Source organism: Cucumis melo, chromosome 8, assembly GCF_025177605.1.
Source record: "Cucumis melo cultivar AY chromosome 8, USDA_Cmelo_AY_1.0, whole genome shotgun sequence".
Lineage (NCBI taxonomy): Eukaryota > Viridiplantae > Streptophyta > Magnoliopsida > Cucurbitales > Cucurbitaceae > Cucumis > Cucumis melo.
Window position 1 is genome coordinate 23,107,376 of NC_066864.1, and position 26,956 is coordinate 23,134,331.

At 32.9% G+C, this 26,956-nt stretch overlaps 1 protein-coding gene and 2 long non-coding RNA genes across 3 annotated transcripts; 2 read left to right on the plus strand and 1 right to left on the minus strand.

Moving 5' to 3' along the window:
* Positions 1 to 3,953: 3,953 nt before the first annotated feature.
* On the minus strand, positions 3,954 to 4,451 carry LOC127150749 (uncharacterized). The gene is made up of 2 exons (XR_007823306.1): positions 4,340 to 4,451; positions 3,954 to 4,142 (listed from the first exon to the last, which is right to left on the minus strand). It is a non-coding gene; the product is annotated as an uncharacterized LOC127150749 (long non-coding RNA).
* Positions 4,452 to 12,215: 7,764 nt separating this feature from the next.
* LOC127150700 (nudix hydrolase 15, mitochondrial-like) lies at positions 12,216 to 14,029 on the plus strand. Its single transcript, XM_051089204.1, has 5 exons — positions 12,216 to 12,273; positions 12,373 to 12,618; positions 12,722 to 12,864; positions 13,721 to 13,840; positions 13,946 to 14,029. The coding sequence occupies exons 1-5, from the start codon at positions 12,216 to 12,218 to the stop codon at positions 14,027 to 14,029; spliced, it is 651 nt and encodes a 216-aa protein (XP_050945161.1).
* A 662-nt stretch (positions 14,030 to 14,691) lies between these two features.
* LOC127150750 (uncharacterized) lies at positions 14,692 to 15,342 on the plus strand. Its single transcript, XR_007823307.1, has 2 exons — positions 14,692 to 14,892; positions 15,027 to 15,342. It is a non-coding gene; the product is annotated as an uncharacterized LOC127150750 (long non-coding RNA).
* Positions 15,343 to 26,956: the final 11,614 nt, after the last annotated feature.

The following is a 26,956-nucleotide window of genomic DNA, read 5'->3' on the forward strand; positions in this document are numbered from 1 at the left end:
CCTTACCAATTTAATTTGGATGTCAATCATAATCTACCGATGAGAAAGAACAAGAAAGAACAAATCATTTTTTCCGTTTAATAAATGATGATTAGGGCTTTAAAAAGGAAGATAAGAAATAAAAGAAGAAACAAATTGTTTTTCGTATAAGAGAAAGAATTGACTAGAACCTTACAAAGTGGGAGAAGAAATATAGAATGATTAGGACATTCAAAGAGGAGAAGAAATAAGTTATTGAAGGGTAGTTTAGGAATGATAACAAATTTAATATAAAAAAGTATTTTAATTAGAAAGTGAAAATTTTAACATATTTGTAAAATAAGACAATGTGCTACATTTGCTGTACCATATTCTCAAAATATGATACTACAATTTTCCTTAATATTAAGAATATATATTTTTAAATATAAGAAAGTGTTTACAAAATATAGAAAAATATATTTTACAGAAATGGGAAATCAAAATTTGAATGGGCAACAAAAGACCTGATACATTTTTCAAATTTATATTTTCAAATCCCTATAAACAATACTGAAATAGTGGGGACAATTCATAAATTTAAAGTTTGAGCATTTATGTATATTTCTATTTCCATTTCTGCCTTCTCCATGTCTCTCATAATTATTGTCCAAATCTGAAGAAGCTTTTTCTTTAGGAGATGAATCAATATAGGTAAAAACTTTATTAATAATATAATTCTTGGAGGTATTTTAGTGAGGTGATATGGAAAATTTATTAGGAAATTCTAATCATGTCTCTGGGCACTGCTTCAATTGAATGAGTAGTTCAATTGTTTCTCTCATACCTTTTTCTTTTCTTTTATTTTCTCTTTTCTTTTTACTACAATTAAAAGAAAAGAAATACTAAGAAATTAGGAAGAGAAGTGAAATTAAAGAGAGTAGATATGCTAAAGAGTGAGAGAGATTAAGCGACGGAAATCTGGTAGCCAACATACGAAGCTGCTTCAAATCAATAAAACTCAATTTTAGGGTAAAAGAAGAGCGAAACTTTACAAATTATTTCAATTTTCTTTTTCTTGTTTTGTTTTGGGTATATTTATACAAACTTATTCCCTAAACATTGTTTCTGATGTGTGGTTATTTGTAGTTCACCTTTAAAAATTTCTAACGAAGTTTTTCAATTTTCAATTTTATGTTTTTCCTCAGTTTTAAAAGTACCTAATTCGTCATTGACTAACAATTAAGATATAATATTTAAATTTTTAGTTAAACTTTCTATTTTATACCTAGTAATTCTATTTATTTTGGATTTTCTTAATTACTAAGTCTACATAAAATTGAAAATTCAAACATTTATTGAACATTAAGTAATTGAATTGTTTGACACATTTCTAAATTTATTTTTAATAAGCTCAAGAACCAATAATTCCTATAAAAAAAAAAAAACAATCCAAAAAATTTAAGGACAAATCTTTACTTTTAACTTAATCGATGCTATTTAATTACTCAAATGAACATTGTTAAGGTTCCTTATAATTTTCATTGGAATCTAAGATTTTCATGGACTGGACATTTGGATTATCATGTTTATTGTTTTGTGTTATGTGAGATGTTCAGACCTATGGACATTTTTGGACTTCTTAAGAAGCCTTTATACATCTCCCTTTATACATTTCCAGAGTTTTAGATGTCTTTCTAAAACATGAGTTTTTTTTACTTTTGGTGTTGTGGTCATTCACATTTTACGTTATATATATCACTCCTCTTTATTTTTCTTTATAAAATTTTAAATCACTGTATATATTATTTTGTTGAAAAAACTAAACAAATGAATCTCTGTTAGTTTTAAAAGAAATACAAAATCAACAAAAACAAATATGTTATTAAGCTTGGAGCCTTCGTGATCTACAAGTGGAAAAATTGTTGGTTTTGTTTCCTAAAAATAGCATCCTTTTTTAATTTCTTTTTTTTTTTTTTTTTTTTGTCTATTTGGGATGGATCTGACTATTGATATTTTCCTAAAATATTAAAATATTCCAACTTATCGATTATTTTATAGATATTAGATGGAGATTCTAAATTTTTCAAATCTTCTCAAATTTTATGTCAATTATTAACTAACTTTTTATCTATTTAAAATTTTAAAATTACTCTATCAAATATTAAAAATGTAATTGGTAAACTACGTAGATATTTTATATTAGAAAAAACTTATGGATCCTAGGCAAAATTGTATTGAGAAAGCATAAAAAATTGATAATTTTGGACTTTCTCGGTATAATTTTATACGGATGCACAAAGATCGACCAAATCTCTTACCAACAACTAACTCTTGTCAAATTTTCTATTATAATTTTGCCCAATTATATAAAATTATTTTTGTAAATAAAATTTCAGATCTAAATTAATTATGGAACAAATAAATTAGAATAAAAGATCTTGGAAGTTGTATAAAAAATATTTAAGATCTAGAAAAAATTAGTTAAGATTCAAAATTTGAAAATTTGGGCATAAATCTCGGTTTTCAAATTTTCTTAGATAAAAAATGTTATCAATATTATCATAATAGAAAATCATATATGTATTATAGATATGAGTCCAACGAATCTACATTGTCTCCTTTAAGACAAATTTACTCATCCTAATACCTAAGTTTTGAAATTTACTCACACTAGTGCTTGAGTTTATTTGAGAGAAATTGTCTCCCATAATATAAAACATATCATGTTTCTTCTAAGAGTAGCACCCTGTCTAGAAGATCAATCAATGTAACTTTCTGTATCTATTGAATGTCAAGATTGTGGATAATTGAGGGAAATTCTTTTTGAAGAAGACAAAGGATTATAGAAATGATTTCTCCTCAACCAAGTATAAAATAACCTTATTTATAGACTTATTCGTAGTCATTCAAAAAGTTATTGTTCGCAAGAGATTTTCGAAGAAATTTGATTCTTGAAGCTGAACTTGTGTTGATGTTGTTGAGTTGATTTGATCTAATGTGGTTCGGTCTCTAGAATTTGATCTTCTGATTCTATCCCGATTGGATGCTTACGCTTGATTTGAAGAAGCGAAGCACGTGACGTTCTTAAAGTTTGATTCTTGATCTAAGGAAGCGAAGTATGTGACATTCTTAAAGTTTGAGTTTTGGAAGAAAGACTGTATCTTCAAAGAAGTTCAGTCTTTGAGGGTGGTCGACTTCAGGAGTTAAGAGTGTCTTCTGCTTCTTGGAAGAATTCTCTCTAAACCTTTTGAAGTAAAAAAATTTCAACCCCACAAATGAAGAAAACTCCTCTATTTATAGAGTTTTCCGGTGACCTTTTATGGACTTAGTCCTAGTTGGTCCATGGACCAAATCCATGTGCTCAACCATATAGTTAATTTATTTTTTGACTCAAATGAATTTTAGCCCAATTTCATAATATTTAATTGAACCAAAATAATTAATTTTATTCAATGGTCATAATAAAGACATGTCACTGGTAGAAAAATGGCCTACGATGACAAAGCTTTTGTGACAGTTTTTTTGCAGTCATTAATGCGGCAGTCATGGAAAGTATTTTATGACAGTTCTCCAAACTGTCACGAAATGTGGTTTTTCATGACATAGAATAAATGTCACGAATTCAATATCTTATGACAGATTATAACTGTCATTATTTATTTTCGATGACAGTTAATAACTATCATTGTTTATATTTTATGACAGCGAATAACTGTCATTGTTAATATTGTATGACAGATATTAAATATCATTAATTATCTTTTATGACACTTATTAACTGTCATCATTTCACTTTCCATGATATTAATTAACTGTTAATAAAACGTTTTCGATGACAGTTTTTTTTTTACATTTGAATGTCATAATTTTGTTTTTAGTCATTGTTTTTCTTGCACTATTTTTTATTGAATCCTGTATTTCATGTTGCTCTACTATTACACATACCATTACACCGACCAATACAATCACATATGGAAAGAAACGGTGAACGCTTTAATATAAAGAAACATACATTTTATAGTATCGTTTTAAGTGTTGGTACATATATGGTTTGTTACGAACAAGCTATTTAAATAACTACATTTAAACCAGAAATTTTCCTACCAAACCTACAAAAATGCCTATACATCAATGAATTGCCGCAAATATGGCTTCGCTGCTCCAATGGATTCTGGCAAAACCTAGTAAGAAAATAAAAGGAAACAAAATCGATTCAACAATACAGCACACAAACTTAACTAAATGAATTACAAAACTTCACACAAAGTCCAAAATAAAACATATTATAAAACAAGTAAAATCCTAAAACAATAAAAATGAACCCTATAGATGGGTTTAGAACCAATAGAGGTAGCCATTGAAATTTCAAGGAACATACCCCAGCATCATTTGCAACAGGCCTTCCAAGACGGCTTAGTTCGGATTCAAGTTCTGAAATGGTCTTGTTAATAAGGTTTTAACGACTCAGCATCACTATCAGCACCATGCCTTCTACTATAAAATAGAATATCAAATTAGAAATCCACTTACCACTCCCATGTACCTAGTTTTAGATAACACTTGCCACATTTACCAGCTCGGTAAAGAATAACATCATTTTCATCTTAATAAATCTATAGGGGCTCTTGCAAATATGACAATTATAGTATCATAAATTAGGCCCATAGCACATCATTTTTACATTTGCAAAAATAGCAAAATTGAAGCCCAACCCCCATTTTAAAATTACGAAGTTATCCTTCAGTCATTACTGATACACCAATATATACGGTTGATACACCAATATATACGGCTGATACACCAATATATATCGTTGATACACCAATATATACCGTCGATACAGCTGATTTGATGTACTGCTTGTACACTTTTTTTTACTCTCTAATACTTCACTGATACATACTATTAGTTTAAAACACTCAATCAATTAAATACACTTGAAGCACTAAGAATGATACACTTTATATATCGTTAATACACTTGTTATTGTTTCTTGATACACTCGATAGATTTAATACACTTAATCACTTGCTAAACTTTATTGATACATATTATTAGTTTGATACACTTGATATGTTGTTGATACAGTTGCTCAACTGTTGATATACTCAATCAATTAAATACACTTTGATGCACTAAGAATGATACACTTTATATATCATTGATACATGTTATATATCGTTGATACACTTGTTATTGTTTGCTGATACACTTGATAGATTTAATACACTTAATCACTTGCTAAACTTCGTTGATACATATTATTAGTTTGAAACACTTGATATGTTGTTGATGCACTTGCTCAACTATTGATACACTTAATCAATTAAATACACTTGATGCGCTAAGAATGATACACTTTATATATCGTTGATACACTTGTTTGTTTGCTAATACATTTGATAGATGTAATACACTTAATCACTTGCAAAACTTCTTTGATACATATTATTAGTTTGAAACACTTGATATGTTGTTGATACACACTGTTGATACACTCAATTAATTAAACACACATGATGCACTAGGCATGATACACTGTCGATACAGTTGTTCTGGTATGTTTACAATCTTAATAACATGTTGAACATCATTACCGCCTATAGTCAACAAATTAAAACTGAAAGTTCAATACATGACTCAACCTGAATTTCAGTATGAATCAAGTTCACAAAAGAATCAAATGATGATATCGCTCCATCAACCAAAACACAATTTGTTTTGTAATCCACGTAGTAATGTTGCTCATCCCATTGACCACTTTGAAAAACAATTACTGCTAATTTAACCATAACTACAATGAACTGCAACAATTTTGGAAAAATAAAAAACACGTAGTAAGTATATCAGTCAACTAATACATATAATATAAATATATCATACCGTTGATATAAAAAACTGATACAATTTTAAAAAAATAGAACTGAACGTAACTAAATAAAACCAAACTGATCTACAAAGTTTCTTTCGATAAAAGATATTATGAAAAAATAAAAGAGATGAGAAAGAATTAATCGTAGCCCTAATTTTAATAAATAATATATGAGCAATTTACATAAATAATATTAGAGCTTCAAAAAAAGGGGAAGAAATACACACATAATTCTTGTTTTCCCTGAAGAAAAAATGAGGAGAATAGAAGAAGAAGACGAGGAGAAGATGATAAAAAAAAAAAAAGAGAGAAGCCGACGAAGAGGGAGAAATCTAAAAGATCGAAACTGAAAAGAGAAGAGAATGACGATGGAGAAGAACAATGGAAAAGAGGCAGAAGAAGACGAGGAGAAGAGAAGTAGGTGAATAGGAGAAATGGTGAAGAAGAACGATAGAGAAGAGAAGAAGAAAACCAAAAATGAAGGAGAACAATAAAGAAAAACGAAAGAGGAAAAGAAAACACGAAAGAAGGGCAATTTTGGAATAATAAAAAGAATAAAATAAGAAATATCAACCAAAATTAAAAAGTTGCTATATTTGCAAAATTGAAAATGTTAGTGTTAATATTGCTAAATTGGATTTTTATTGTGCCACCCAACACAATTTCCCAAATCTATAACACAAAAACAACTTAGATGTCTTTAATTCCTACCAATAAACTATTCTAGCAAAGAGCTCTACAAGCATTTTACAACACCATTATGGCTTTTAACACCCAACAGAACCCACAAAATACCTCATGACATCAATTATGGACACCTTAACAAAACTTAAGTGTCTATGTTTCCTATAGATGTCTTTAATTCCTACCAATAAACTATCCTATTCGATGGAAGACTCTTTGGAATGATTTTACATAAGGATATAACTTTAAATTTGTAGTCATAAATTCCAGTTGGTAGATACATACAACTTCTGGATAATTGACAACAAAATGAATAGCAACAGCAACACCAAGACTTGGTCCAACAATTACCATTGGCCTTTTAATATAAGATTTCCAAAGCTATGATCAGCATAAAGGAACTTAATTAGCTTCAACATAACTTGACAAGATATAACTGTGATTGACAATAAAGAATTATTTAGAAAATTAAAAAAAAAACTTAAAAAGAACAACATACTAATGATTGATGAAAAAGCTTATAGCAATAATGAAAAAATAAAACAAGCCTATAAGTTATAGCAATAAAGCAAGTTTCACCATATCATGATCATACAGGAAGGGAACAAAATTGGAATTGAGAGAAATTTGCCCCAAATACATAGCAAAAAAATGCAACTACGAAAGTTAGAAAGAAAAAATGGTTTATCGATCAATGAATAGAGGAATAAAAAGCAATTAGACAAACCTAAATCAGAAAAAATGGCTCGATGTCTTTTGATGCATCAAAAGTCTAGCAAAACATGCAACCCTATCCCTAATTTCTAGAACACTCCACACAGTTTGAATTTGAATTCATAACTCTACTGGTTGTTCAATCAATAGTTATACTTACGCACTTTATCTCTCAACACTTCCTCCCAAACCAATAAAGGAAACACGACCATCCTATGGAAAGGTACATACAACATGATGAAATTGTACGTGAATATAGTACAATATCAAAGTTATTTTAAAGACACATATAAATTGAAACTGCAAAAGGAAAAAAAAAAAAAGGAATAAAATTTCACAGATTGCAACAGACCCTTTGCCACACGGGTCAAAGAAAAGACACTATTTACATATACACTATCTGCTTTTAATGTCATCCACAATGTTCCCCTGATATATAGAGCATTCGTACATCTTGACTAATCAAACAAACAAATAATTTGTTAAATTATCGATTGACTCAAAAACTAAAGTTGATATATGAAGACAAATTTATTATATCAATGCTTTAACACTCCCCCTCATTTGTGGGCTTGGAAAGAAAACCCAACAAGTGGAAATCAATATTTATGAGGAAAATTCTTATCCAAAAAACAAGATTAATTAGGGAAGAAATAACATTGCATGAATTTGAACACAAAACCTCCTCCTTTGATGCCATATTAAGTCATTGGTTGACCCAAAAATTTAAGCTAATAAGTGAAGGTAAATATACCATATCAACACTTTAACACAACTATTATAAATGAATAGATAATATAACATAAACCATACGAAGTAACAAGAAGTTTTGAACAGCTTAAGACAATTGCAGACAACAATCTCATGGATGAAGATGAAGCATTCACCACACTCCATCCAATGGCTCTAAGCAGCCAGATTTCCAATATTCTAAGTCATTGATTTTAAGCTTCTCAATGAGCAACTATAAAACTATATTTAATATGGCTTTCTGGCAAAGAGATAATTATAAAATTCACTGTCAATTAAAGAAATTAGGCCAATGCATTACCATTATGATATATGTATGTAAGAAGTATCACATCGAAAACAAAATGTAAAAGTCAACTGTATTAAATTAGCTCGTGATGAACAGAGCAGACTTACCCAATATCTGAAGGCAATAACTTCAACTGGAGTGTTATCAGGATCACATGACCCCAAACTGATCTGCTTCACAGCCTCAATCTGAGCCACCTCAGGATCCTCTCGAGCACTTAGTTCCAAAGCCAGTGTTTAACGTTCGAGTGGTGGGGGCCGCGGTTGTGAATATCGGGTGATGGGTAGATGGGTGAAGAAAATGGGTGGATGGGTGAAGAGAATGGGTTGTGTAAGTGGGTTTTTTAGAGAGAGATAGAGAGAGAATGAGAGAAAAGGGCGTTGTCTTCTCCTCTCCACACAAAAAAAAACTAAAAAGAGAGAAAAGAGTAACAAAACCAACCATAACATCCGTCCCTCCATTGTTGCTGATGATTTTTGGAGAGGAAAATCGGCGAGGGAGAGCTTGAATCGATAAGGGAGAAGGTTTAGAAGGAAAAGAGGAAGGAGCACGAAATTTGGGATGCTGCAATGTTATTGTTGTGCCCTAGCAGAGGAAGTAGATGGTGATGGAGCAGTAATAAGAGGGGGCACTTTAATAAAAAAAAAAAAAACTCCAATTCACTCTCTCTTCTTTTTCTTTCTTTTTATGTAATTTAAAATAAATACATATAATTTGAAAATTTATATTTAATGACATTTAAAAACTGTCATAAATTCTTCAAATCTGAAAAATTTCGTCTTTTTCCGCCAAAAACGCGCTTTTTGACATTTTATGACAGTTATTATTTTCCTCCTTCAGTTTGGGATGCAACCAATTGTTATAATAGGTGATTTTTCTTGTAGTGTGTGCCATCATTAGAATTGGCCAATTTGTCCTTAATTTTAATTTGGGACATATGGCAATTTTTAGTTAATCCCAAATTCCATTATTTTACTAAATTACGTACCAATTTGTCATTGGTTCCAAAATTTCTTATTCAACAAATGTCCCCTTTTCGAGATTTATGCATCTATGTGGGTGGATGAATCTTGAAAAAGATAAATTTAAAGTCAAAATACAAGCATTTTTTTCTTTTTACTCAATTCGACATATCAAGTTAATCAAACTATGAATTTAGTACATGAGTTTGATTTAAATTTGAAATAAGGATTGTAATATGACCGAACCTTAATTTGAGAAAAGTTCAAGGTTTTATCCACAAATTACTTTGATTCGAGGATAAAAGTTTAAGTTTGATTTTTTGGGATAAAATTTGGGAACTAACCAAATTTTAGTTTTGAGATAAGGATGAGGTTTCTACCATACCTTAATTTGTATATGTTCACAAGAATTTAGAATAATCGATTTTAATTTTAAAATGGCCATTTTTAATTTTGAGATAAATAGGAGACCTCCATCTTTGGATAAAGTTAGATTTATGACTCTAATTTAAATTTGAGATAAAACGGGAGGTCATATATGCAAGTTAATTTGACTTGAATTTTGAACACAAATTTTAATTTTAAAATTGCAGTAAAAATCTAAGTTTTGAAATAAATTTGTCAAATTATCTTGAAAAGTGGAATTCGAGATTTATCACAAAATAAAATAACATAAGATAATTGAATTTTTTAATGTTATTTTTAAAAAATTTAAAAATTAAAATATTTTCAGATATCTCAAAAGTGAAATTCGAGATTTTATTTCAAAATAAAATAACATAAGATAATTGAATTTTAATTTTATTTTATTATTTAAAAAATATTTAAAATTATTCCAAATTCTATTAAGAATTGGACTTGTTGGCCTTATAAATAGCCTCATACTTTAGTCATTTTTTCCTTATCAAGCTAAACAAAAGTACGAGAGAGAGAAAAACTTCTCTTCTCCCTCTCTTTTTTTTCTTCTTTTCTTCTTTTCTTCTTCTTTTTTTTTTTTTACTTTATGTCCCCTTTTTTATAGGTACTAGAGTTGTCGTGCCTCTTTTTGCTTTCTAACATATTTTTAAAAGGTGAGATTTTTTTATTCTCTTTTTTCTTTTATTTTCCTTTTCTTTTTTTTGCAATCGTTTGCTGCCATCAGCGGTTTGATTTCTACTAAGGGCGATCAGGCATTACCATTGGATCCAACTCCTAGTAGGAACGATCAAACATCTTCATTCTGCTTCATCGTCAACAATCGATTTCTACTAGGGACAATCAGGCTTTTACTATCGGATCCAACTCCTAGTAAGAACGATCAGGCATCTTTGTTCTGCTTCATCGTCAGCGATCTGATTTCTACTAAGGATGATCAGGCTTTTGCCATCAGATCCAATTCCTAGTAGAAACGATCAAGCATCTTCGTTCCGCTTCGCTATTAGCAATCTGATTTCTACTAAGGGCAATCGAGCTTTTGTTGTCGAATCCAACTCCTAGTAGGAACGATTGAACATCTTTGTTCTGCTCATCGTCAGCGATCCGATTTTTACTAGGGGCAATCGGGCTTTTGTCGTCAGATCCAACTCCTAGTAGGAACGATCGGACATCTTCATTCTACTTTGGCATTAGCGATTCGATTTCTATTAGGAGCGATCGGGCTTTTATCTTCGAATCTAACTCTTAGTAAGAACGATTGAGCATCTTTGTTCTGCTTTACCGTCAGCGATCCGATTTCTACTAGGGGCGATTAGGCATTTGTTGTCGAATCCATCTTGTAGTAAGAATGATCAGACATCTTCGTTCTCCTTTACCGTCAGCGATCCGATTTCTACTAGGGGCGATGGGACATTTGTCGTCGGATCCAACTCCTAGTAGAAATAATTGGACATCTTCGTTATGCTTACCGTTAATGATCCAATTTCTACAAGGGACGATCATGCATTTGCCATCGAATCCAAGTGCTAGTAGGAACGATCGGACACCTTCGTTCCGCTTCGCCATCAACGATTCGATTTTTACTAGAGATAATCGGGCATTTACCATCGGATCCAACTCATAGTAGGAACGATCGAACACCTTTGTTTTACTTAGCCATCTTCGATTCAACTTTTACTAGGAGACCATCAGGCATTTGTAGTCAGATCCACCTTTCTAGTAGGAATGATCGGACACATTCTTTCTACTCTGTCGTCATTTCAAAGAGGCAAAACTGCACCATCTTCATCTTAGAGAGGTAAAGGTAGGGTTGCACCATCATCGTCATTTTAGAGAGAAGGAGGCAGAGCTGCATTGTCGACGTCATCTTTGAAGAAGCAGAACCAAAGCTATCGTCACTAGAACAAATATAGGCTTTAATGTCGGTTGGGAAAAATGGAAAATGAACATTAATGTCGGTTTTGAAAACGCGGATGTTTAATGTCGGTTTTCCACCGACATTAAAGACTAAGCTTTAATGTCGGTTTTAAACCGACATTAAAGGTCCGCCATTTTGAAAACCGACATTAAAGGTCCATTTAATTTTTTTTTAATAATTTTATTTTGTGAAAAAATAATAGTCTCTCTCTTACTTTACTCTTTCGACCCTCTCCTACTCGCGCAATCCCTTTTCTTCTCCAAATGAATTCGTCCATTTCTTCTTCGGCGACTTTTTCTTCTCCGATGCCCGTTCCTTCTCCGACTTTTTCTCATTGTTTTTCTCATCTTCTTTTCTTTTTCTGAATCCTTCCCATATTCATCCAAAGGCATGCTCATCCACTTTCTGTAGAGGTAAATTCGTATTTTACATTTTCCATTCTTCATCTTCGATTTTGATTTTCGATTTTCATTTGGGTTTCCTTCCTTTGAGTTTCTGTTTTCCCGTTTCGTTCAATGGGAATGTTGCGGTTGATTGATTTGTTTTTTTATAATTTTATGAACTATTCATATCCAACTTTAGGGTTTAGGGTCGAATCACCATCGCTCTCTATTTTCTCTTCTTCTTCGATAGTTCCGTCACTCTCTTCTTATGGATTGTTGGTCCCTTTCTCTCCCTCTCGACGACGAGTTCAAGAAGCTCGTCAATCGTATGAACCCTCACAGGTTTCTTTTTCTCTTTAATCTTCGATTTTCATTATGGGTTTTGTTTACTCTGTTTCTTTTCTTAAATGGGTTTTGTTTTCCAGGGTTACCATTGATAATGATTCCATCAGAAAAGCTACTCCGATTAAGGTCTTTTTTTTTCTACTTCAATTATTATTTATCCCTTCCATTAAGCCCTTTCGTTGCATCAGCAAGCAGCCGAAAACCAACTCCGGCAGCAACTCAACTCACCAACCGTGCTGCTGTTCTCATCTGCCTCTTCCTAACCGACATTGGCGAGCTCCGCGTCATCCTCACAAAGCGAGCCTCTACGCTTTCTTCCCACTCTGGTAAGTCTCAATCCCAAACGCGAATTCATTTTTGTGAAATTGAAGTTGTTTTGAATGGCAGTAGATTAGGACGACGATTAGATAATTGACATTCAGGGTGCAGGGGAAGTTGCACTCCCTGGCGGAAAAAGGGACCTGAGTGATGCAGACGATGTTGCGACGGCATTGAGGGAGGCAGAGGAGGAAATTGGATTAGCCCCTGCTCTTGTTAACATCATCGCTGTTCTTCAACCATTTGTTAATAAGGTTTACATGTCTTTTTGTTTTCAATATTGAGTTTAGATTCTGTTTGTCCATGTAGCTTATTCAGTGTACAATCTGTACTTTGTCTTGGTGAACAAGTATATATAAAAGCTTGTTGGGATCAGAACTTCTTTGTTAATTTTGCTTATTGCCACTAATTTGTCGCCTGATCAATACATCAAAACTAGGCTTAGACTTGGATAACAAAACAAGGGAACTCATAGGTGTAATTATATTAGTGTTCATAAAATTAATTTTCAAAAGCTAAGCCCTATGGTTACCATTTGGTTATTCATTTTGGATTTTGGAAATTAAACCTCTAAACACCTCTTCCACTTACAAGTTTTTTGTTTTGTTGTAAACTTTTTACCAATGATTCAAAACACCAAGTCAAATTCATTCTTGCTTTTGGAATTGGAATTTGGCTGAAAATTTAACTTTGTACTTATGAAAAATGCAAACCGTTGCATGAAAACGAGAGAAAATATGCTTAACTTTCAAAAACTAAAAACCAAACATGAAATGGTTACCGCATGAGATTTAAATGGTTATCAAATAGGCCCTACAAACAAAGTTTCCTCTGTCCAGTTTATTGATAGAATCACATTCCCATCCAGTATTCATTTAACATTGTCCGGGGAACTATTGAACTTGGCTTATTAGATAAAGCATTTGGTTGAGGGAAGACACCTTTTGATTGAAATTGAAGGTGTAGACATGTTCTTTTGGTTTAACCAGGAATTGCTTTTAAGCCATATTTTGCATTTTGCTGCTAATTCGAACCCTTTTTGGTGGTTGTTGTCTCGTGTAATTTATGAATTTCCCACCATTTCACATGTGATGTGTATTCTCTGTGCAGAAGGGTATGACTGTAGTTCCTGTCCTTGGCCTGTTATCTAGCAAGGAAGCATTCAATCCAACTCCAAATGCTGGTGAAGTAGATGCAGTATTTGATGTTCCCTTGGAAATGTTCCTTAAGGTTCATCATATTGTTTGATGTTAACTCTGATTAAATTAAATTACACAGAATGGTTGTGATTGTTGTTTCATTCTGTATTAGTCTCACACTTTGAAGTTGCCACAGGATGAGAAAAGAAGAGCAGTGGAGAAGGAATGGATGGGATATAATTATCTACTACACTTTTTTGACTACGAATGTAAGATATAATTACCAACTATTAATGCATCTTGTGCTATAAAACTACAGTTCTATACTTTTAGCTGTAGATAATTACAGCATTTAGCTAGCAGGCCAATTTCTCTGTTAAAAAATGGTGTTCCTTATTGTTCGATTGCTTGATGCTTACATTGTTATTCGATAAGGTTATGTACAGGATTTAGTTGCTGAGATCCTACACATAACTATAAATCCTATATAACTCTCTGCAGTAATCAGCCCTTTCGTTGCATCAGCAAGCAGCCGAAAACCGCTGCAAAGCTCAGACACAAACACCTCGACGTCGAGCTTCTGTGCCATCACCGGCAACAAGTCTTCATACCCTTCATCCACTCTACTTGAGGTATTATGATTTTGATCCATTGCTGAAGACGAGAAATTAAGATGAAGAGGGAATTATATATATAAAGCCTTATTGATTGGTTTGGTTGGAAAGGACAATTCTTGATGTCAACTCATCCCTCAAAATCATCCCAAATCTTACCTGTCTAAGATACCCACAATCTCTAAATACATATAAATTAAAAGGACGACACACAGGAGAACAAAATATTTCCCTATACTAAGTGTCTAAGTCTAACCATAGTTAAGTTTTAGATGAGTGTGTGAGAGAGAACAGATTTTTATCCAAAGACAAAAGTTAATGCTTTAGGTGACTCCTTTTCATGGCAATTATACTTCTGGTATTGTGCTGTACCATCTCATGTTTAATTTCTGATTTCTAATTATTGTTTGTACAAAGAAATATAATATATATTGATATATGCAGGCTATCGCTGTAGTGAAGCAAGCATTGGACGTTGACCCTACAAACTTAGAGATGCTTCATGCACTTGGTGTGAGTCATGCAAATGGTCAGTTGTTGCTTCCTTATCTAATTACATGTTGTATATGATGTATATCATGGGTTTCGGTTGCGAGACTTGCAATTATAACTAGGTCATAAAATTGTTACTTATCAATTCAACCATCTTGATGTCTTTTACAGGGAGATATCACTAAACAAATGACTGCAATAGAAGAAATGGTTGCAAGTGAGTACAATTAGCCAGACCCTTATCTTTGTGACAAGATCTTGAAGATGGTCATTTGTGAAGCGTTCTAGTTTGCTATTAGTTGCAATTTTAGTTATTGCTCTCTCAATATATTCTTTTTCTTTCTTTCTTTCTTTTTTTCCAAAGGATGATCAATGTATAATAATTAAGCTTCATAACTTCTTTGTATTTGGAGCCAAGTTGTATATAAATGTACACATTATTAAGATTTCATTTTGTATATGTACAAGTAAAAGATTTCATTTTTAACTATTTGGTGTCATACAAAATGGACAATAATGCAAGGATTTAATAAAAATAAATTTGAAAAAACGACATTAAAGACAGCTTTAATGTCGGTTAAAAAAAAATTAAAGACATCTTTAATGTCGGTTATCCACCGACATTAAAGATAAACCGACATTAAAGGCCTTCAATAACACCTTCAAAGATGTCGGTTTATAACCGACATTGAAGGCCTTTAATGTCGGTTTATAACCGACATTAAAGATGTCTTTAATGTCGGTTATAAACCGACATTGAAGCCCAACCGACATTAAAGCCCTTTAATAACGCTCGCAAAGATGTCGGTCGCCAAGTGACATTAAAGGCCTTTAATGTCGGTTTTAAACCGACATTAAAGGCCAAATTTCTTGTAGTGCGTCATTTTAGAGAGGCGAAGGTGGAGCTGCACCATTGTCGTCTTCTTGGATATGTGAGGCAAAGTTGCACCGTCGTCGTCTTCTTGGATAGGCAGAGGTGGAGCTACACCGTCGTCATCTTATTAAAGAGGTAGATATAGAGCTTTCCCATTGTGATCTTCTTAGAGCTGCACTATCATCCTTTTAGAGAGGCAGAGGCAAAACTGCACTATCGTTTTCATCTTGGAGAGATGGAGGTAGAGTTGCACCATCGTCATCCTCTCGGAGTTGCACCATCATCATTTGGAAAGTTGGAGGTTGAGATGTACTATCATCATCATGCTCCGAGCTGCAACACATTGGAGATGAATGATCCCCTCGATGGTCGATATTGGAGATGATGATCCTCTCAATGTAGCATATTGAAGATGATGACTTTCTCAGCTACAACATATTGGAGATTACGACATTATCAGCTACAACATATTTGAGATGACAGTCTTCTCTCAATTGCAATATATTTGAGATGAAGACTTTCTTGGCTAAAACATATTGGAGATGAAGATCTTCTCTACTACAAAATATTTGAGATGACGATCTTCTCGATTGCAACATATTTGAGATGATGATTTTCTCAGCTGCATCATATTTGAGATGACAATCTTCTCGACTGTAACATATTTGAGATAAGGCAGAGTTTGTTGCATCGACATTTTGGTGAGGAGGGCAGAGCCGCATCTGCATTGATGAAGCCTAAAGTCTTCAAACTTGAGCTTGAAGAAGCAATGATAAAGGTTTTTTTTGGCTTGAAAAGACCAAAACTTTTGAGTTTACGTATGAGAAAGCGTCAATAAAGCTTTCGAGCTTGAATATGTGGAAGCGTTGACGAAGCCTTCTAGCTTGAATATGAGGATGCATCGATGAAACCTTCGAACTTGGACATGGAAAAGTAACAGTGCAATCCTCAAAGTTGGAGATAAAAAGGCATTGGTGAAGTCTCCAACTTTGCATTTGAATGAGCATTGATGAAATCTTTGAACTTGAATTTCAAAAAACATTAACAAAGCCTCAGAATCAATTATGAGGAAATTCTAAACTTGTGTGAACTTGAATTTCAAGAACATTAACAAAACCTCTGAATTTGATTCTGAGGAACTTCTAAACTTGTGTGAATTTGAATTTCAAGAAACATTAACAAAACCTCAGAATTTGATTTTTAGGAACTTCTAAACTTGACAATGGAGTGTTGAACTTCAGATGAGTGATGCTCCTTATAAGCATCTAACTTTGCAGCATTTTACTCTCGGTGCAACACCTCTCTGATTTGTTATATTTTGGCTCTAGGAGGACATCTTCAACTTTAAGTTGATATTCTTTAATGAGAATAAACACCATTAATTGCTATTGTCATGTTTTATATGGTCATGACACTACTCTTGTTTTCCATTCTTCTCAACTAAGTTTATTTTTACTGGACTGAACTTAAAGTTTCCCTTAAGCTACCCACGTACCCTTTATAATATAGGAATCAAGTCATAACGTAGTTCAACTTGAGTTTTTTTTTACTGGACTAAACTTAAAGTTTTTCTTAAGTTGCCTACGTACCCTTTATAATATAGGGATCAAGCATAACGTAGTTCAATTGGGTTTTTCTTATTGGACTAAACTTAAAGCTTCTCTTAAGCTGTCTGTGTACCCTTTATAATATAGAGATCAAGTCATAACATAGTTCAACTGAGTTCTTTTTTTTTTTTTTTTTTTTTTGCCATTCATCTTTTAAAGTTCTTGTGGACTAGGGACACCATGCAATTTAGGCTCTTATGACAAGGAGCTTTGCATTTTTAGTAGCTCATATTTTCATCAAGGATTTGTTCATCTCCTTTGTTTGTAGGATAGTGAATATAATAAGTCTTGGCTTCACCGCCAAGGAACCTTTTGTATTTATGTCAACAGACAACTTCCTCTCCATGCATGATGAGACACGACTGTGAATCTTACCGTCATTATTTTCTTTATGAGATGGTTTTGCCTTCAATATTTTCATTTATCTTTCATGTTGATCGCTTTTCATCCTTAGATGATCAAAACCAAATGTTGAAGGTCGATCTTTCTTCAATGTGGAGATACTTAACTTTATGAAAGCTGAAGTTTGAGCGGAAGTCCGTTGTTTGGTGTTTGTCAACTCCACCACGCTGATGACATGCCTAGTGTTGTAGAAGCGATTGAGGAACTCCTTTTCCAGTTTTTTCCAACTGTCAATGACTTCCTGCTCTAGATCGGTATACCACTCGAAAACATTTCCTTTCAAGCTTCGAACGAACTGCCTAACAAGTTGGTCTCCTCTTGATTTTGCGTTCTTGTATATTTCGATGAAGTGGACGATGTGCTGTTTCAGATTGCCCTTTCCATCGAACTGCTGAAATTTTGGAGGTTGGTACGTAAGCAGCATTCTCAAGTTGTTGATGCTTTTGGTGTATGGCTTAAAGTACATGAAAAAGGCTTGTGACGGTCCTCCATATTGAGTTCTAATGGAATTCATGATCATATCCTATAGTTGTTGAACGGAGAGGGAAGCAACAAAAGCTTATTGTTGTTGTTGTTGGTTTTCTTGCACTACATTCTTCCCTTTGTCACCAGTTTTGGTAGCAGGAGTTTGACTTGACTCAGTAGTTTCACGAGTCTTCATTTGCTCTCTCAAAGGTGTGATTTCGTGGTCTTGTTCCTCAACAACTTTCGTCAGGAGATTAATTTTCCTCTTGATTATGACATTAGCCATCATGACAGGCACTACTTCAAGGTTGTGATTCTTTCTATGATAGATCAGAAGCAGACGTAGAGTTGTTGAATAAAGGATTCCCTCTAATGATGATCCCGCCTTTAGGAAATCCCATCAATTGTTCCCAACTTTTCTTTTTGAGGACAGAACTTTATTCTTGTTTTTGCATGCTACTCTTTGAATGACTCAGGACGATAAGTTTAGTGTAAGTGCATGTCGTTTGCGACAATAGCTTTGGATGCAACTTTCCATAGTTCCATTAATTTGCTTGTAGATTTAGATGACGAGAGAGAGATGAGAGGTAGACAGGTCCCATTGGACGTGTCAATTTGATCACACGAGATTTCCAAAGAAATTTGATTCGTAGAGTTGAACTTGTGTTGATGTTGTGCTTAAGTTGATTTGATGAGATGTGGTTCGATCTCTAGAATTTGATCCTCTGATTTTCTTTCGATTGGATGCTTATTCTTGATTTGAGGAAGAAGAGCACATGACGTTCTTGAAATTGGAGTCTTGGAAGAAAGCTTGTATCTTCAAAGGAGCTTTAATCTTCGAGGGTGGTCGACTTTAGGAGTTAGGAAGTCTTCTGGTTCTTGAGAGAATTATCTATAGACCTTTTGGAGTAAAAAATTTCCAACCCCATAAATGAAGAGAACTCCTCTATTTATAAAGTGCTATAGTGGGCTTTTATGAACTTGGGTCTAATTGGTCCATGAACCAAATCCACGAGCTCAACCACATGGGTTTGGGTCATATTTAATCTTTAGGCTAAATTAAGTTTATTTTTTAGGTGAATTGAATTTTAGTTCAAGTTAATAATATTTAATTAGACCAAAATAATTAATTTTATTCAATGGTCGTAATAAAGACATTTGACATCATTAGAATTGACCAATTTATGTTTAATTTTAATTTGGGATAATGCCAATTTTTAGTTAATCCCAAATTCAATTATTTTAGTAAATGACGTAACAATATGTGATTGGTTCCAAAAAAATTTATTCAATAGTTATGTCTTTTTCTATAATTTAGTTATTGATATTTTTCATTAAATGATAAATCCATTCATGAAAAGAAACACAGACAATTAACCATTTATTGCAATAAAAAAATTTGTCTAAGATTTGAAAATTTGTTACAATGTAGAAAATCCCATGAAAAAATTTAATACTTTAAAAAAATCTAAGTTGATTTAGATGATTTTTAAAAAAGATGTTAGTTTTAAGAGATAAAACCTATTAAAGGTCGTCCCCAGGACCTCTTGAATGATCATAAGACCAAACTGTATCCAACATGATGATTTAGTTTACTTAAAATCCAATAAAATCTAATAAGTGATGAATTAGTGAAGATTCAAAAGACATTGACTGTTCTATCAAATACCCCAACACATAAATGTTTACAAATACTAAAAACATTTGAATGCATTCATGAATGACGAAAATTTAAAATAATTAATCCCTTAAAAGCCTTTTATCACATTTCATACTATTATCTTAGGCTTTATATAAGTTTGGAAACATTTTGAACACCAACTATCGAACGTAAAAATATTCATAACTCATAACAAAGTAATTAGTATTTTAACTAAGGTGCTCCTAAAAACAAATATGGGATCCTCCAAATTTACATTTCATTTAATTACTTTAGAAGCAGAAGGTTTTCACATAACTATCATAGCCACTCGTACCCCATAGCTCGACTTGGACTTACTTCCAACACAGTATGTTTACACGTCATACTTTTCAAGTTAATGTTCTTCTCTTCTCTATATGTTAATGGTATGATTACTGGTGATAAACCTCATAAGATATCTGATTTTTTGAAATGAAAAATTTAGAATCACTCGCTTATTTATCTCAAGCAAAATATGTAAACTTTAGTTTCATAATTATACAATAAAACCCTAACATTGTATATAACAACAATAAGTGTCAAGATCTTTGAACTAGATGATTTTAAAAATTAAATTTAATTAAAAAATAACATACCTTAATCCATGAATAATCTTCTTAAGAAATTGTGTTTCTCTCACTTGACCTTTCTTTATAACTTAATTTAGGTTTCTTGATGGAAAAAATAAACTACTTAATGAGACAATGAGATAACTAATCCATAAGGTTCTATTTATAGACATCACTCATAATGGTGTTTAATTAGGGCATTATCTTTTAACCTAATGAGCCCAATAAAATAATAGGCCTGAAAGAGATAAATAGCATACAATGCAATTGGGCCACATTAATAATAATATTATTATATTTAAAATAAATCTAACATTCTCCCACTAGACATAATGCGAAAAATTAAACTTCATAACATATCATGTCAAGTCAAAGAAACTACTAAAGAATCATGGCGGTCATACATCATTGCATTTAACATACTCCTCTCCATGTATCATTGAAATAGTTCTTCTATTAACATGATCTATAATAAATATAATCAATAATGATCCAACAATAAGTGTCTTTATCAAAGATGATGTCCTGTTTGGTTTACATAATTCATTTATGTATATACTAATCATAAGAAAAAAAACCATAAGATAAAATTAGAAACAATAAATGAATGAGCTTAAAATGTCAAATACATAATCTTGATTTCAATAATGATATCTACTAATGCCCACACGTTTAACATAATCATTAAATGTCTATGGTAGCAATCCTTTAGTTAGTAGATATGCAATCATAAGTTTAGTACTAATGTGTTTGATTGACACTCTTTGTTTCTGAACTTCTTTGACAACAAAGTATTTTAATTCCATACATTTAGCACCTTTAGAATACTTGTCATTTTTTTTAGAAGAAAATTGCTGCAAAATTATCACAATAAATTCTAAATGGCTTGGCAATACTATCAACAATTCCAAGTCCTGAGATAAAGTTCTGCAGCCATAAAACATGAATTGTAGCCTCGAAGCATGTTACAAACTCAACATTTATAGTGGATGCAGCAACAATACACTGCTTCGCACTTTTTCGAGAAATTGCTCCTTCAGCTAATAGAAACATATAGCCAAAAGTAAATTTTCGTGTATCCACACATTCGATAAAGTCTAAATCTAAATATCCAATTACCTCAAGATGATCAGATCTCTTGTAAATATATATATAGAACAAGGATTATAGTTAAACTTACTCCCACTAATTTTTAGGTATATACATCGATCAATGATGTTTTCTTCAAAACCAAAAGATGTGATGGTATCATTGCACTTAAGATACCACTGTCTGGAAGTTTTGTTTAAATCCATATATTGACCTCTTTAATTTACACACCATATGCTCCTTTCCTTCAACCATAAAACCTTCTAGTTGATCCATGAACATTTCTTCATTTAAATTCCCATTTAGAAAGGTAGTTTTTACATCAATTTGATGAAGCTCTAAATCATAATGACTAAAGCCATAATAATTCTTAATGAGTCCAAGACAGGAGAAAAGGTCTTTTCGTGATAGGAGAAAAGGTCTCCTCGAAACAGGAGAAAAGGTCTCTTTGTAGTCAATGTCATCTTTCTGTGTATAACCTTTGTTAACAAGTCTAGCCTTGTGTTGTTCGATACTGCCATTTGAGTCAAGTTTGGTCTTAAAGACCCATTTACACTCAACTTTTTTTTACTTTCCTTTAGGCAATTCTACAAGGTCCTAGACTTCACTATCATTAATTGATTTTAACTCTTCTTTCTTGGCATCTAACCATTTGACAGAATTATCTTCTTTAATGGCTTGTGAAAACAAGACTGGATCATTATTAATACTTAAGTCAAATTCTGACTCGTGCAAATAAACCAAATAGTCATAAGAAATAGTTGATCTTCTTTGTTTTATAGATCTTCTTAACTCTATTTCTTGTGGTTGTCTCTTAGTTATAGGTTCATTTGTTATAACATCATTGTGTGATGTTTGGCCATTAATTTGTTCTTCTTGTGGATTGCTAACATAGTCAACAACTACAAGAACAACAACTTAAGAAGATGTTATAGATGAAGGAATTTCTACCCTAACTTCTTGAATTTTCACTTTACGTGGTTCCAAACTCCCACTAATTATGTTATTTTCAATGAACCTTACATTTCCAGTTTCAACTATTCACATACTATGGTTAGGACAATAAAATCTATACCATTTTGATTTTTTTGGAAAACCAATGAAGAAACCACCGGTTGTTCTTGAATCCAGTTTCCTTTCATGTGGATTATAAATTCTTACTTCTGCTTGACAAACCCAAACATGCAGGTGCCTTAGACTAGGTTTCCTCACTGTCCACAATTCAGATGATGTCTTTAGAACTAACTTAATCGGAATCATGTTTAATAAATATTGAGCAGTTCATAATGGATACATCCACAAGGACATAGGTAAAGACAAATTACTTAACATGATTCTAACCATATTCATTAATGTACAATTACACCTTTCTACAACATCATTTTGTTGTGGTGTTCCAAGTATTGTGTATTGAGTACATATACCATGACTTTTGAGGAATTTAGCAGATGAGTCAAAACAATGTGCTTTCTCTTCATACTTTCCATAAATTTATAAATCTTTAGCATTTTCAATATTGTAATTGCGAACTTGATATGGTTTACTACAATCATTTGCATAAACATTAGGCTTAATCTAGCTATTTGATTTTTCCCAAGCTTTATAAAAGATCTATCATCATCACTACTAGCAGCTGAAGAAAGTGCAACAGGTTTCTCGCTTAAGAGTGCCAAATAATCAAGTTCCAAAACTCCAAAATGGAATCAGATTTGTTTACATGCACTAATTAGAGAAATTGAGTCAATTAAACTTGATTATAGATGTAGCATGCGAATGAATAGAAACGGGAGCAAATGATGTAATTACAAAATAAATATGCTTATACATTATTGCTTTGAAAAATAAACATAAAGATACAACACAAATTCAAATAATATGAAACAATCATTAACTTATACATTGAAGTTCTTTGGAAGGCACAACAATGTACAATATTTATACTTAACTGATGCTAGATTTAATTTCATATAATTGGTAATTTGAATGTCCAAATTCGATACATTGTTATCTTTGAATATACTAATAATATCTAACCAAACACCTCAATTAACCACAATAAGATTCAAAATTATAAAACTATTAATTACCTTTGGGCAAATTAAATGTTTTATAATAACGAAGATCAATACACTCATGACAAATTATTAATGTTTCATAATATTGTCTCATTCATTAGCATCAAATGAACATGAGTAATTGAATCAACTTTAATTTGATATCTATTGAACTTGCTAATTTAGCCACTTTGGTGACTAACAAATTATTCATAATATAAATATCATATTAAATTAATAAAAAAATAATTATTTACTTAATTTCCAAAATAATATAGATGGAATATATCTATAAGACTTGTTAATTTGGCCACTTTGATGACTAACAAATTATATAACATAGATATATTGCAACAAAACAATCGCAAACATTGATAATTGAACTAACGTAACTTTAATTTGATAAATATAGAACACTTAAAAATTTGGCCACTTTGTTGACTAACCAATTATTTATACTATCGATATCAAATAATCACAAACAAATACATGTTTTAAATCATTTGTGATTTAAACATAACACAAAAGGACAATAAAACATAATTTTTTGTTACCAAACATATAGATATCGAATAACATAATTCTCAAGTGATTTTAATAGCAAAATTTGCAAAAATATTAATATTGCAAATAATTTTATCAAAACTCTCATTCAATCTAAACGATATAATTTAAATTTCTTTCCTTCCTTCTGACTTTCAATCTAATTCAAATTGACAACTGATAATTAAAGAATATAATCTTTAATTAAAATGATAATTGATAATTAAATAATCTTAATTTAAATTTAAGAAAACATGCATAGAAACAAATTATTAATCATCTATGTAAAATCACAAGTTCTCAATCAAGACTTTGATACCACATGTAAACTTTAGTTTCATGATTATACAATAAAACTCTAACATTGTATATAACAATAAGTGTCAAGAATTTTGAACTAGATGATTTTACAAATTAAATTTAGTTAAGAACAATATGTTGTGATCCTTGGCCTTCCTTTAGAACTTAATTTAGGTTTCTTGTTAGGAAGAATAAACTATATAATGAAGCAGTGAAAGAATCAATCTACATCATGGTGTTTAATTAAGACATTATCTTTTAACCTAATGGGCCTAATAAAAAATAGAACCGAAAGAGATAAATAACATATAATGCAGTGGAGCCACATTAATAATAATATTATATTTAAAATAAAATTAACAAAATATGTCTCTAATCTTTTGGTTTGATATGATATTACTACCTCCGTCATCTAAATGTATGTTTGACTCCTTCTAATAGTGTTTGTTTGACTCTTTTAGATATTGTTCTTCTATGAATCCCTACCTTGTACCGATAACTTATTGGCAACTTTGATTTTATTTATTTGACCGTTTCCTATATATTGTCTAAGTTGTTCATCTTTTCAATTTGTTCATGGTTGCTCCTCAAATTACACACTTTAATTTAATGTTATACTCCATATTCTTCGTTATGTCATGGGCACTCTTGATCGTGGACTTCAATTTTCTTCTAGGTCATGTTTATTAGTATAATACGAATATTTTGATGCTATTTGAGTTGAATCAATAATCCTATTGATTGATGTCCCTACTTAGGTAGTTCTATGATTTCTTGGTGAACCAAGAAACAAACTATTGTTTATGTTTATAGTACAAAATGTGAATATTGTGTAATTGTTGATGCAACTTTATTTGAGTTACTATGGCTTGGTTGGTGTAACGACCCAACTCCTTATACTGAATCGAAGTCATTACCAAATATAGAACAAGTGGTTTAAGTCATAAAAAAAATTTCAAAACGCATACGGTTTAAGAAATTTTATTTATAAAATTTAAACAAGGTAGTCATGCAAAAATGTAAAAGCGTTCTGAAATCCTACTCGGGCCCTATCTACATAAAAGATGGTAAGTGATGAAAAGTACTCAAATTCAAATGCGAAAATCTGAAATAAGAATAAGCGGAAGCGGTAGTCCCTATGGCCCTCCACGGTCTCACTTCGGGTCGCTCGCCAGCTTGCCCTTGCCCTTGCCTCGTCCTCTACCTGAAAACATAAAACGAAGAGAGTGAGTATAAAAATACTCAGTAAGGGACCCACTACTAGTCCCACTAGGTGCCTGTTAACTTCCTGTTAGAGTCCTGATAACTGGTACCCAATCTCTGGCACGTTCCCGAACACGTGCAATCATGCGCTCCCGTAGGAACGTAGCTCTGGTCTTCGGTGCCCCGGGGGACACCTAGGACAGTCGGGATGCGAGGACCCCGTCGAGTCACTCGAGTCATATCTATATCCATGCTAGACTGGTGTCCCGTCGGACCACACAGTCCTCAATAGGTGGTGATCCCGAAGGACACCCATGCAGGTACGACTCTAACAGATTAAGCTAACAGGTACCCCAATTGCAGTATACATACACATGGCATCAGCATATAACATGTCACATAAATCATCTCTACACTCTCCGTCCCGACATTCGTCGTAACCATAACAGCTCTTGCCACACATAATAGATTATAGCATAACTATATCGTCATTTACATCATACTAACGTTTATCTCAGACAACGTACAGTCTAATCCTTAACATGAAAAATCGGGGCATACATGGTCTCATACTTCTAAACATGAAGCTAGTAGTAGAATCTCTTACCTGGAGATCTACTTGTCGAGTCCTAACCGCGAGGCAGTACGCTTTCCAAGCGACGAAGTCCTAACTGTTTGATATGCCAAAATTCGTAATTAGGTCGCCAACGACTATCGGTTCAAGACTCATTTGAAATAACTTACCCTAGAGAGGTTGCAGTGCTCGAGCCCCCCTGCTGAAGAATTCCCGCGCTGCAGCACTTACTTGGTCCAAGACGTCCCTTAAGGAAAATAACTAAATTTTAGTCCCAATTTAATTTAATTGACGTCCGAAGCATGGAGTCTTACTGGGAAATGCCACAATAATTAATTAAATTACCAAAATCTAGGTGGATGGAGCCAATTTGGTCTTGGCGGCTCGGCTGGAAGAAGACAGGGATCGGCTCGGCTTGGCGCAGGCGCGGCTCGGCTCGGTACAGGAGGCTACGCGTGCGGCTCAGCTTGCAACAGGGAGGAGATGCGGCTCGGCTTCGCGGAAACGCGCGGCGCGGCTTCCCACGCGGACGCGGCTCACACGCGGAGAGGGCTGGACACGGCGCGGCTTCGGTTTCGGCTTCGGACGCGCGGGCGTGGAGCGGCTCCGGGTTCGTTCGTCGGCTGGAGGCACGCGCGGCGAATCGGCTTCGAGTGGCGGCTGCGGGAGACGGCTGTGCGCGGATCGAAGCGGCTCCCTTCGGCTCGATCGGAGCGGCGCGGCTGGCTGAACTTCTCAGA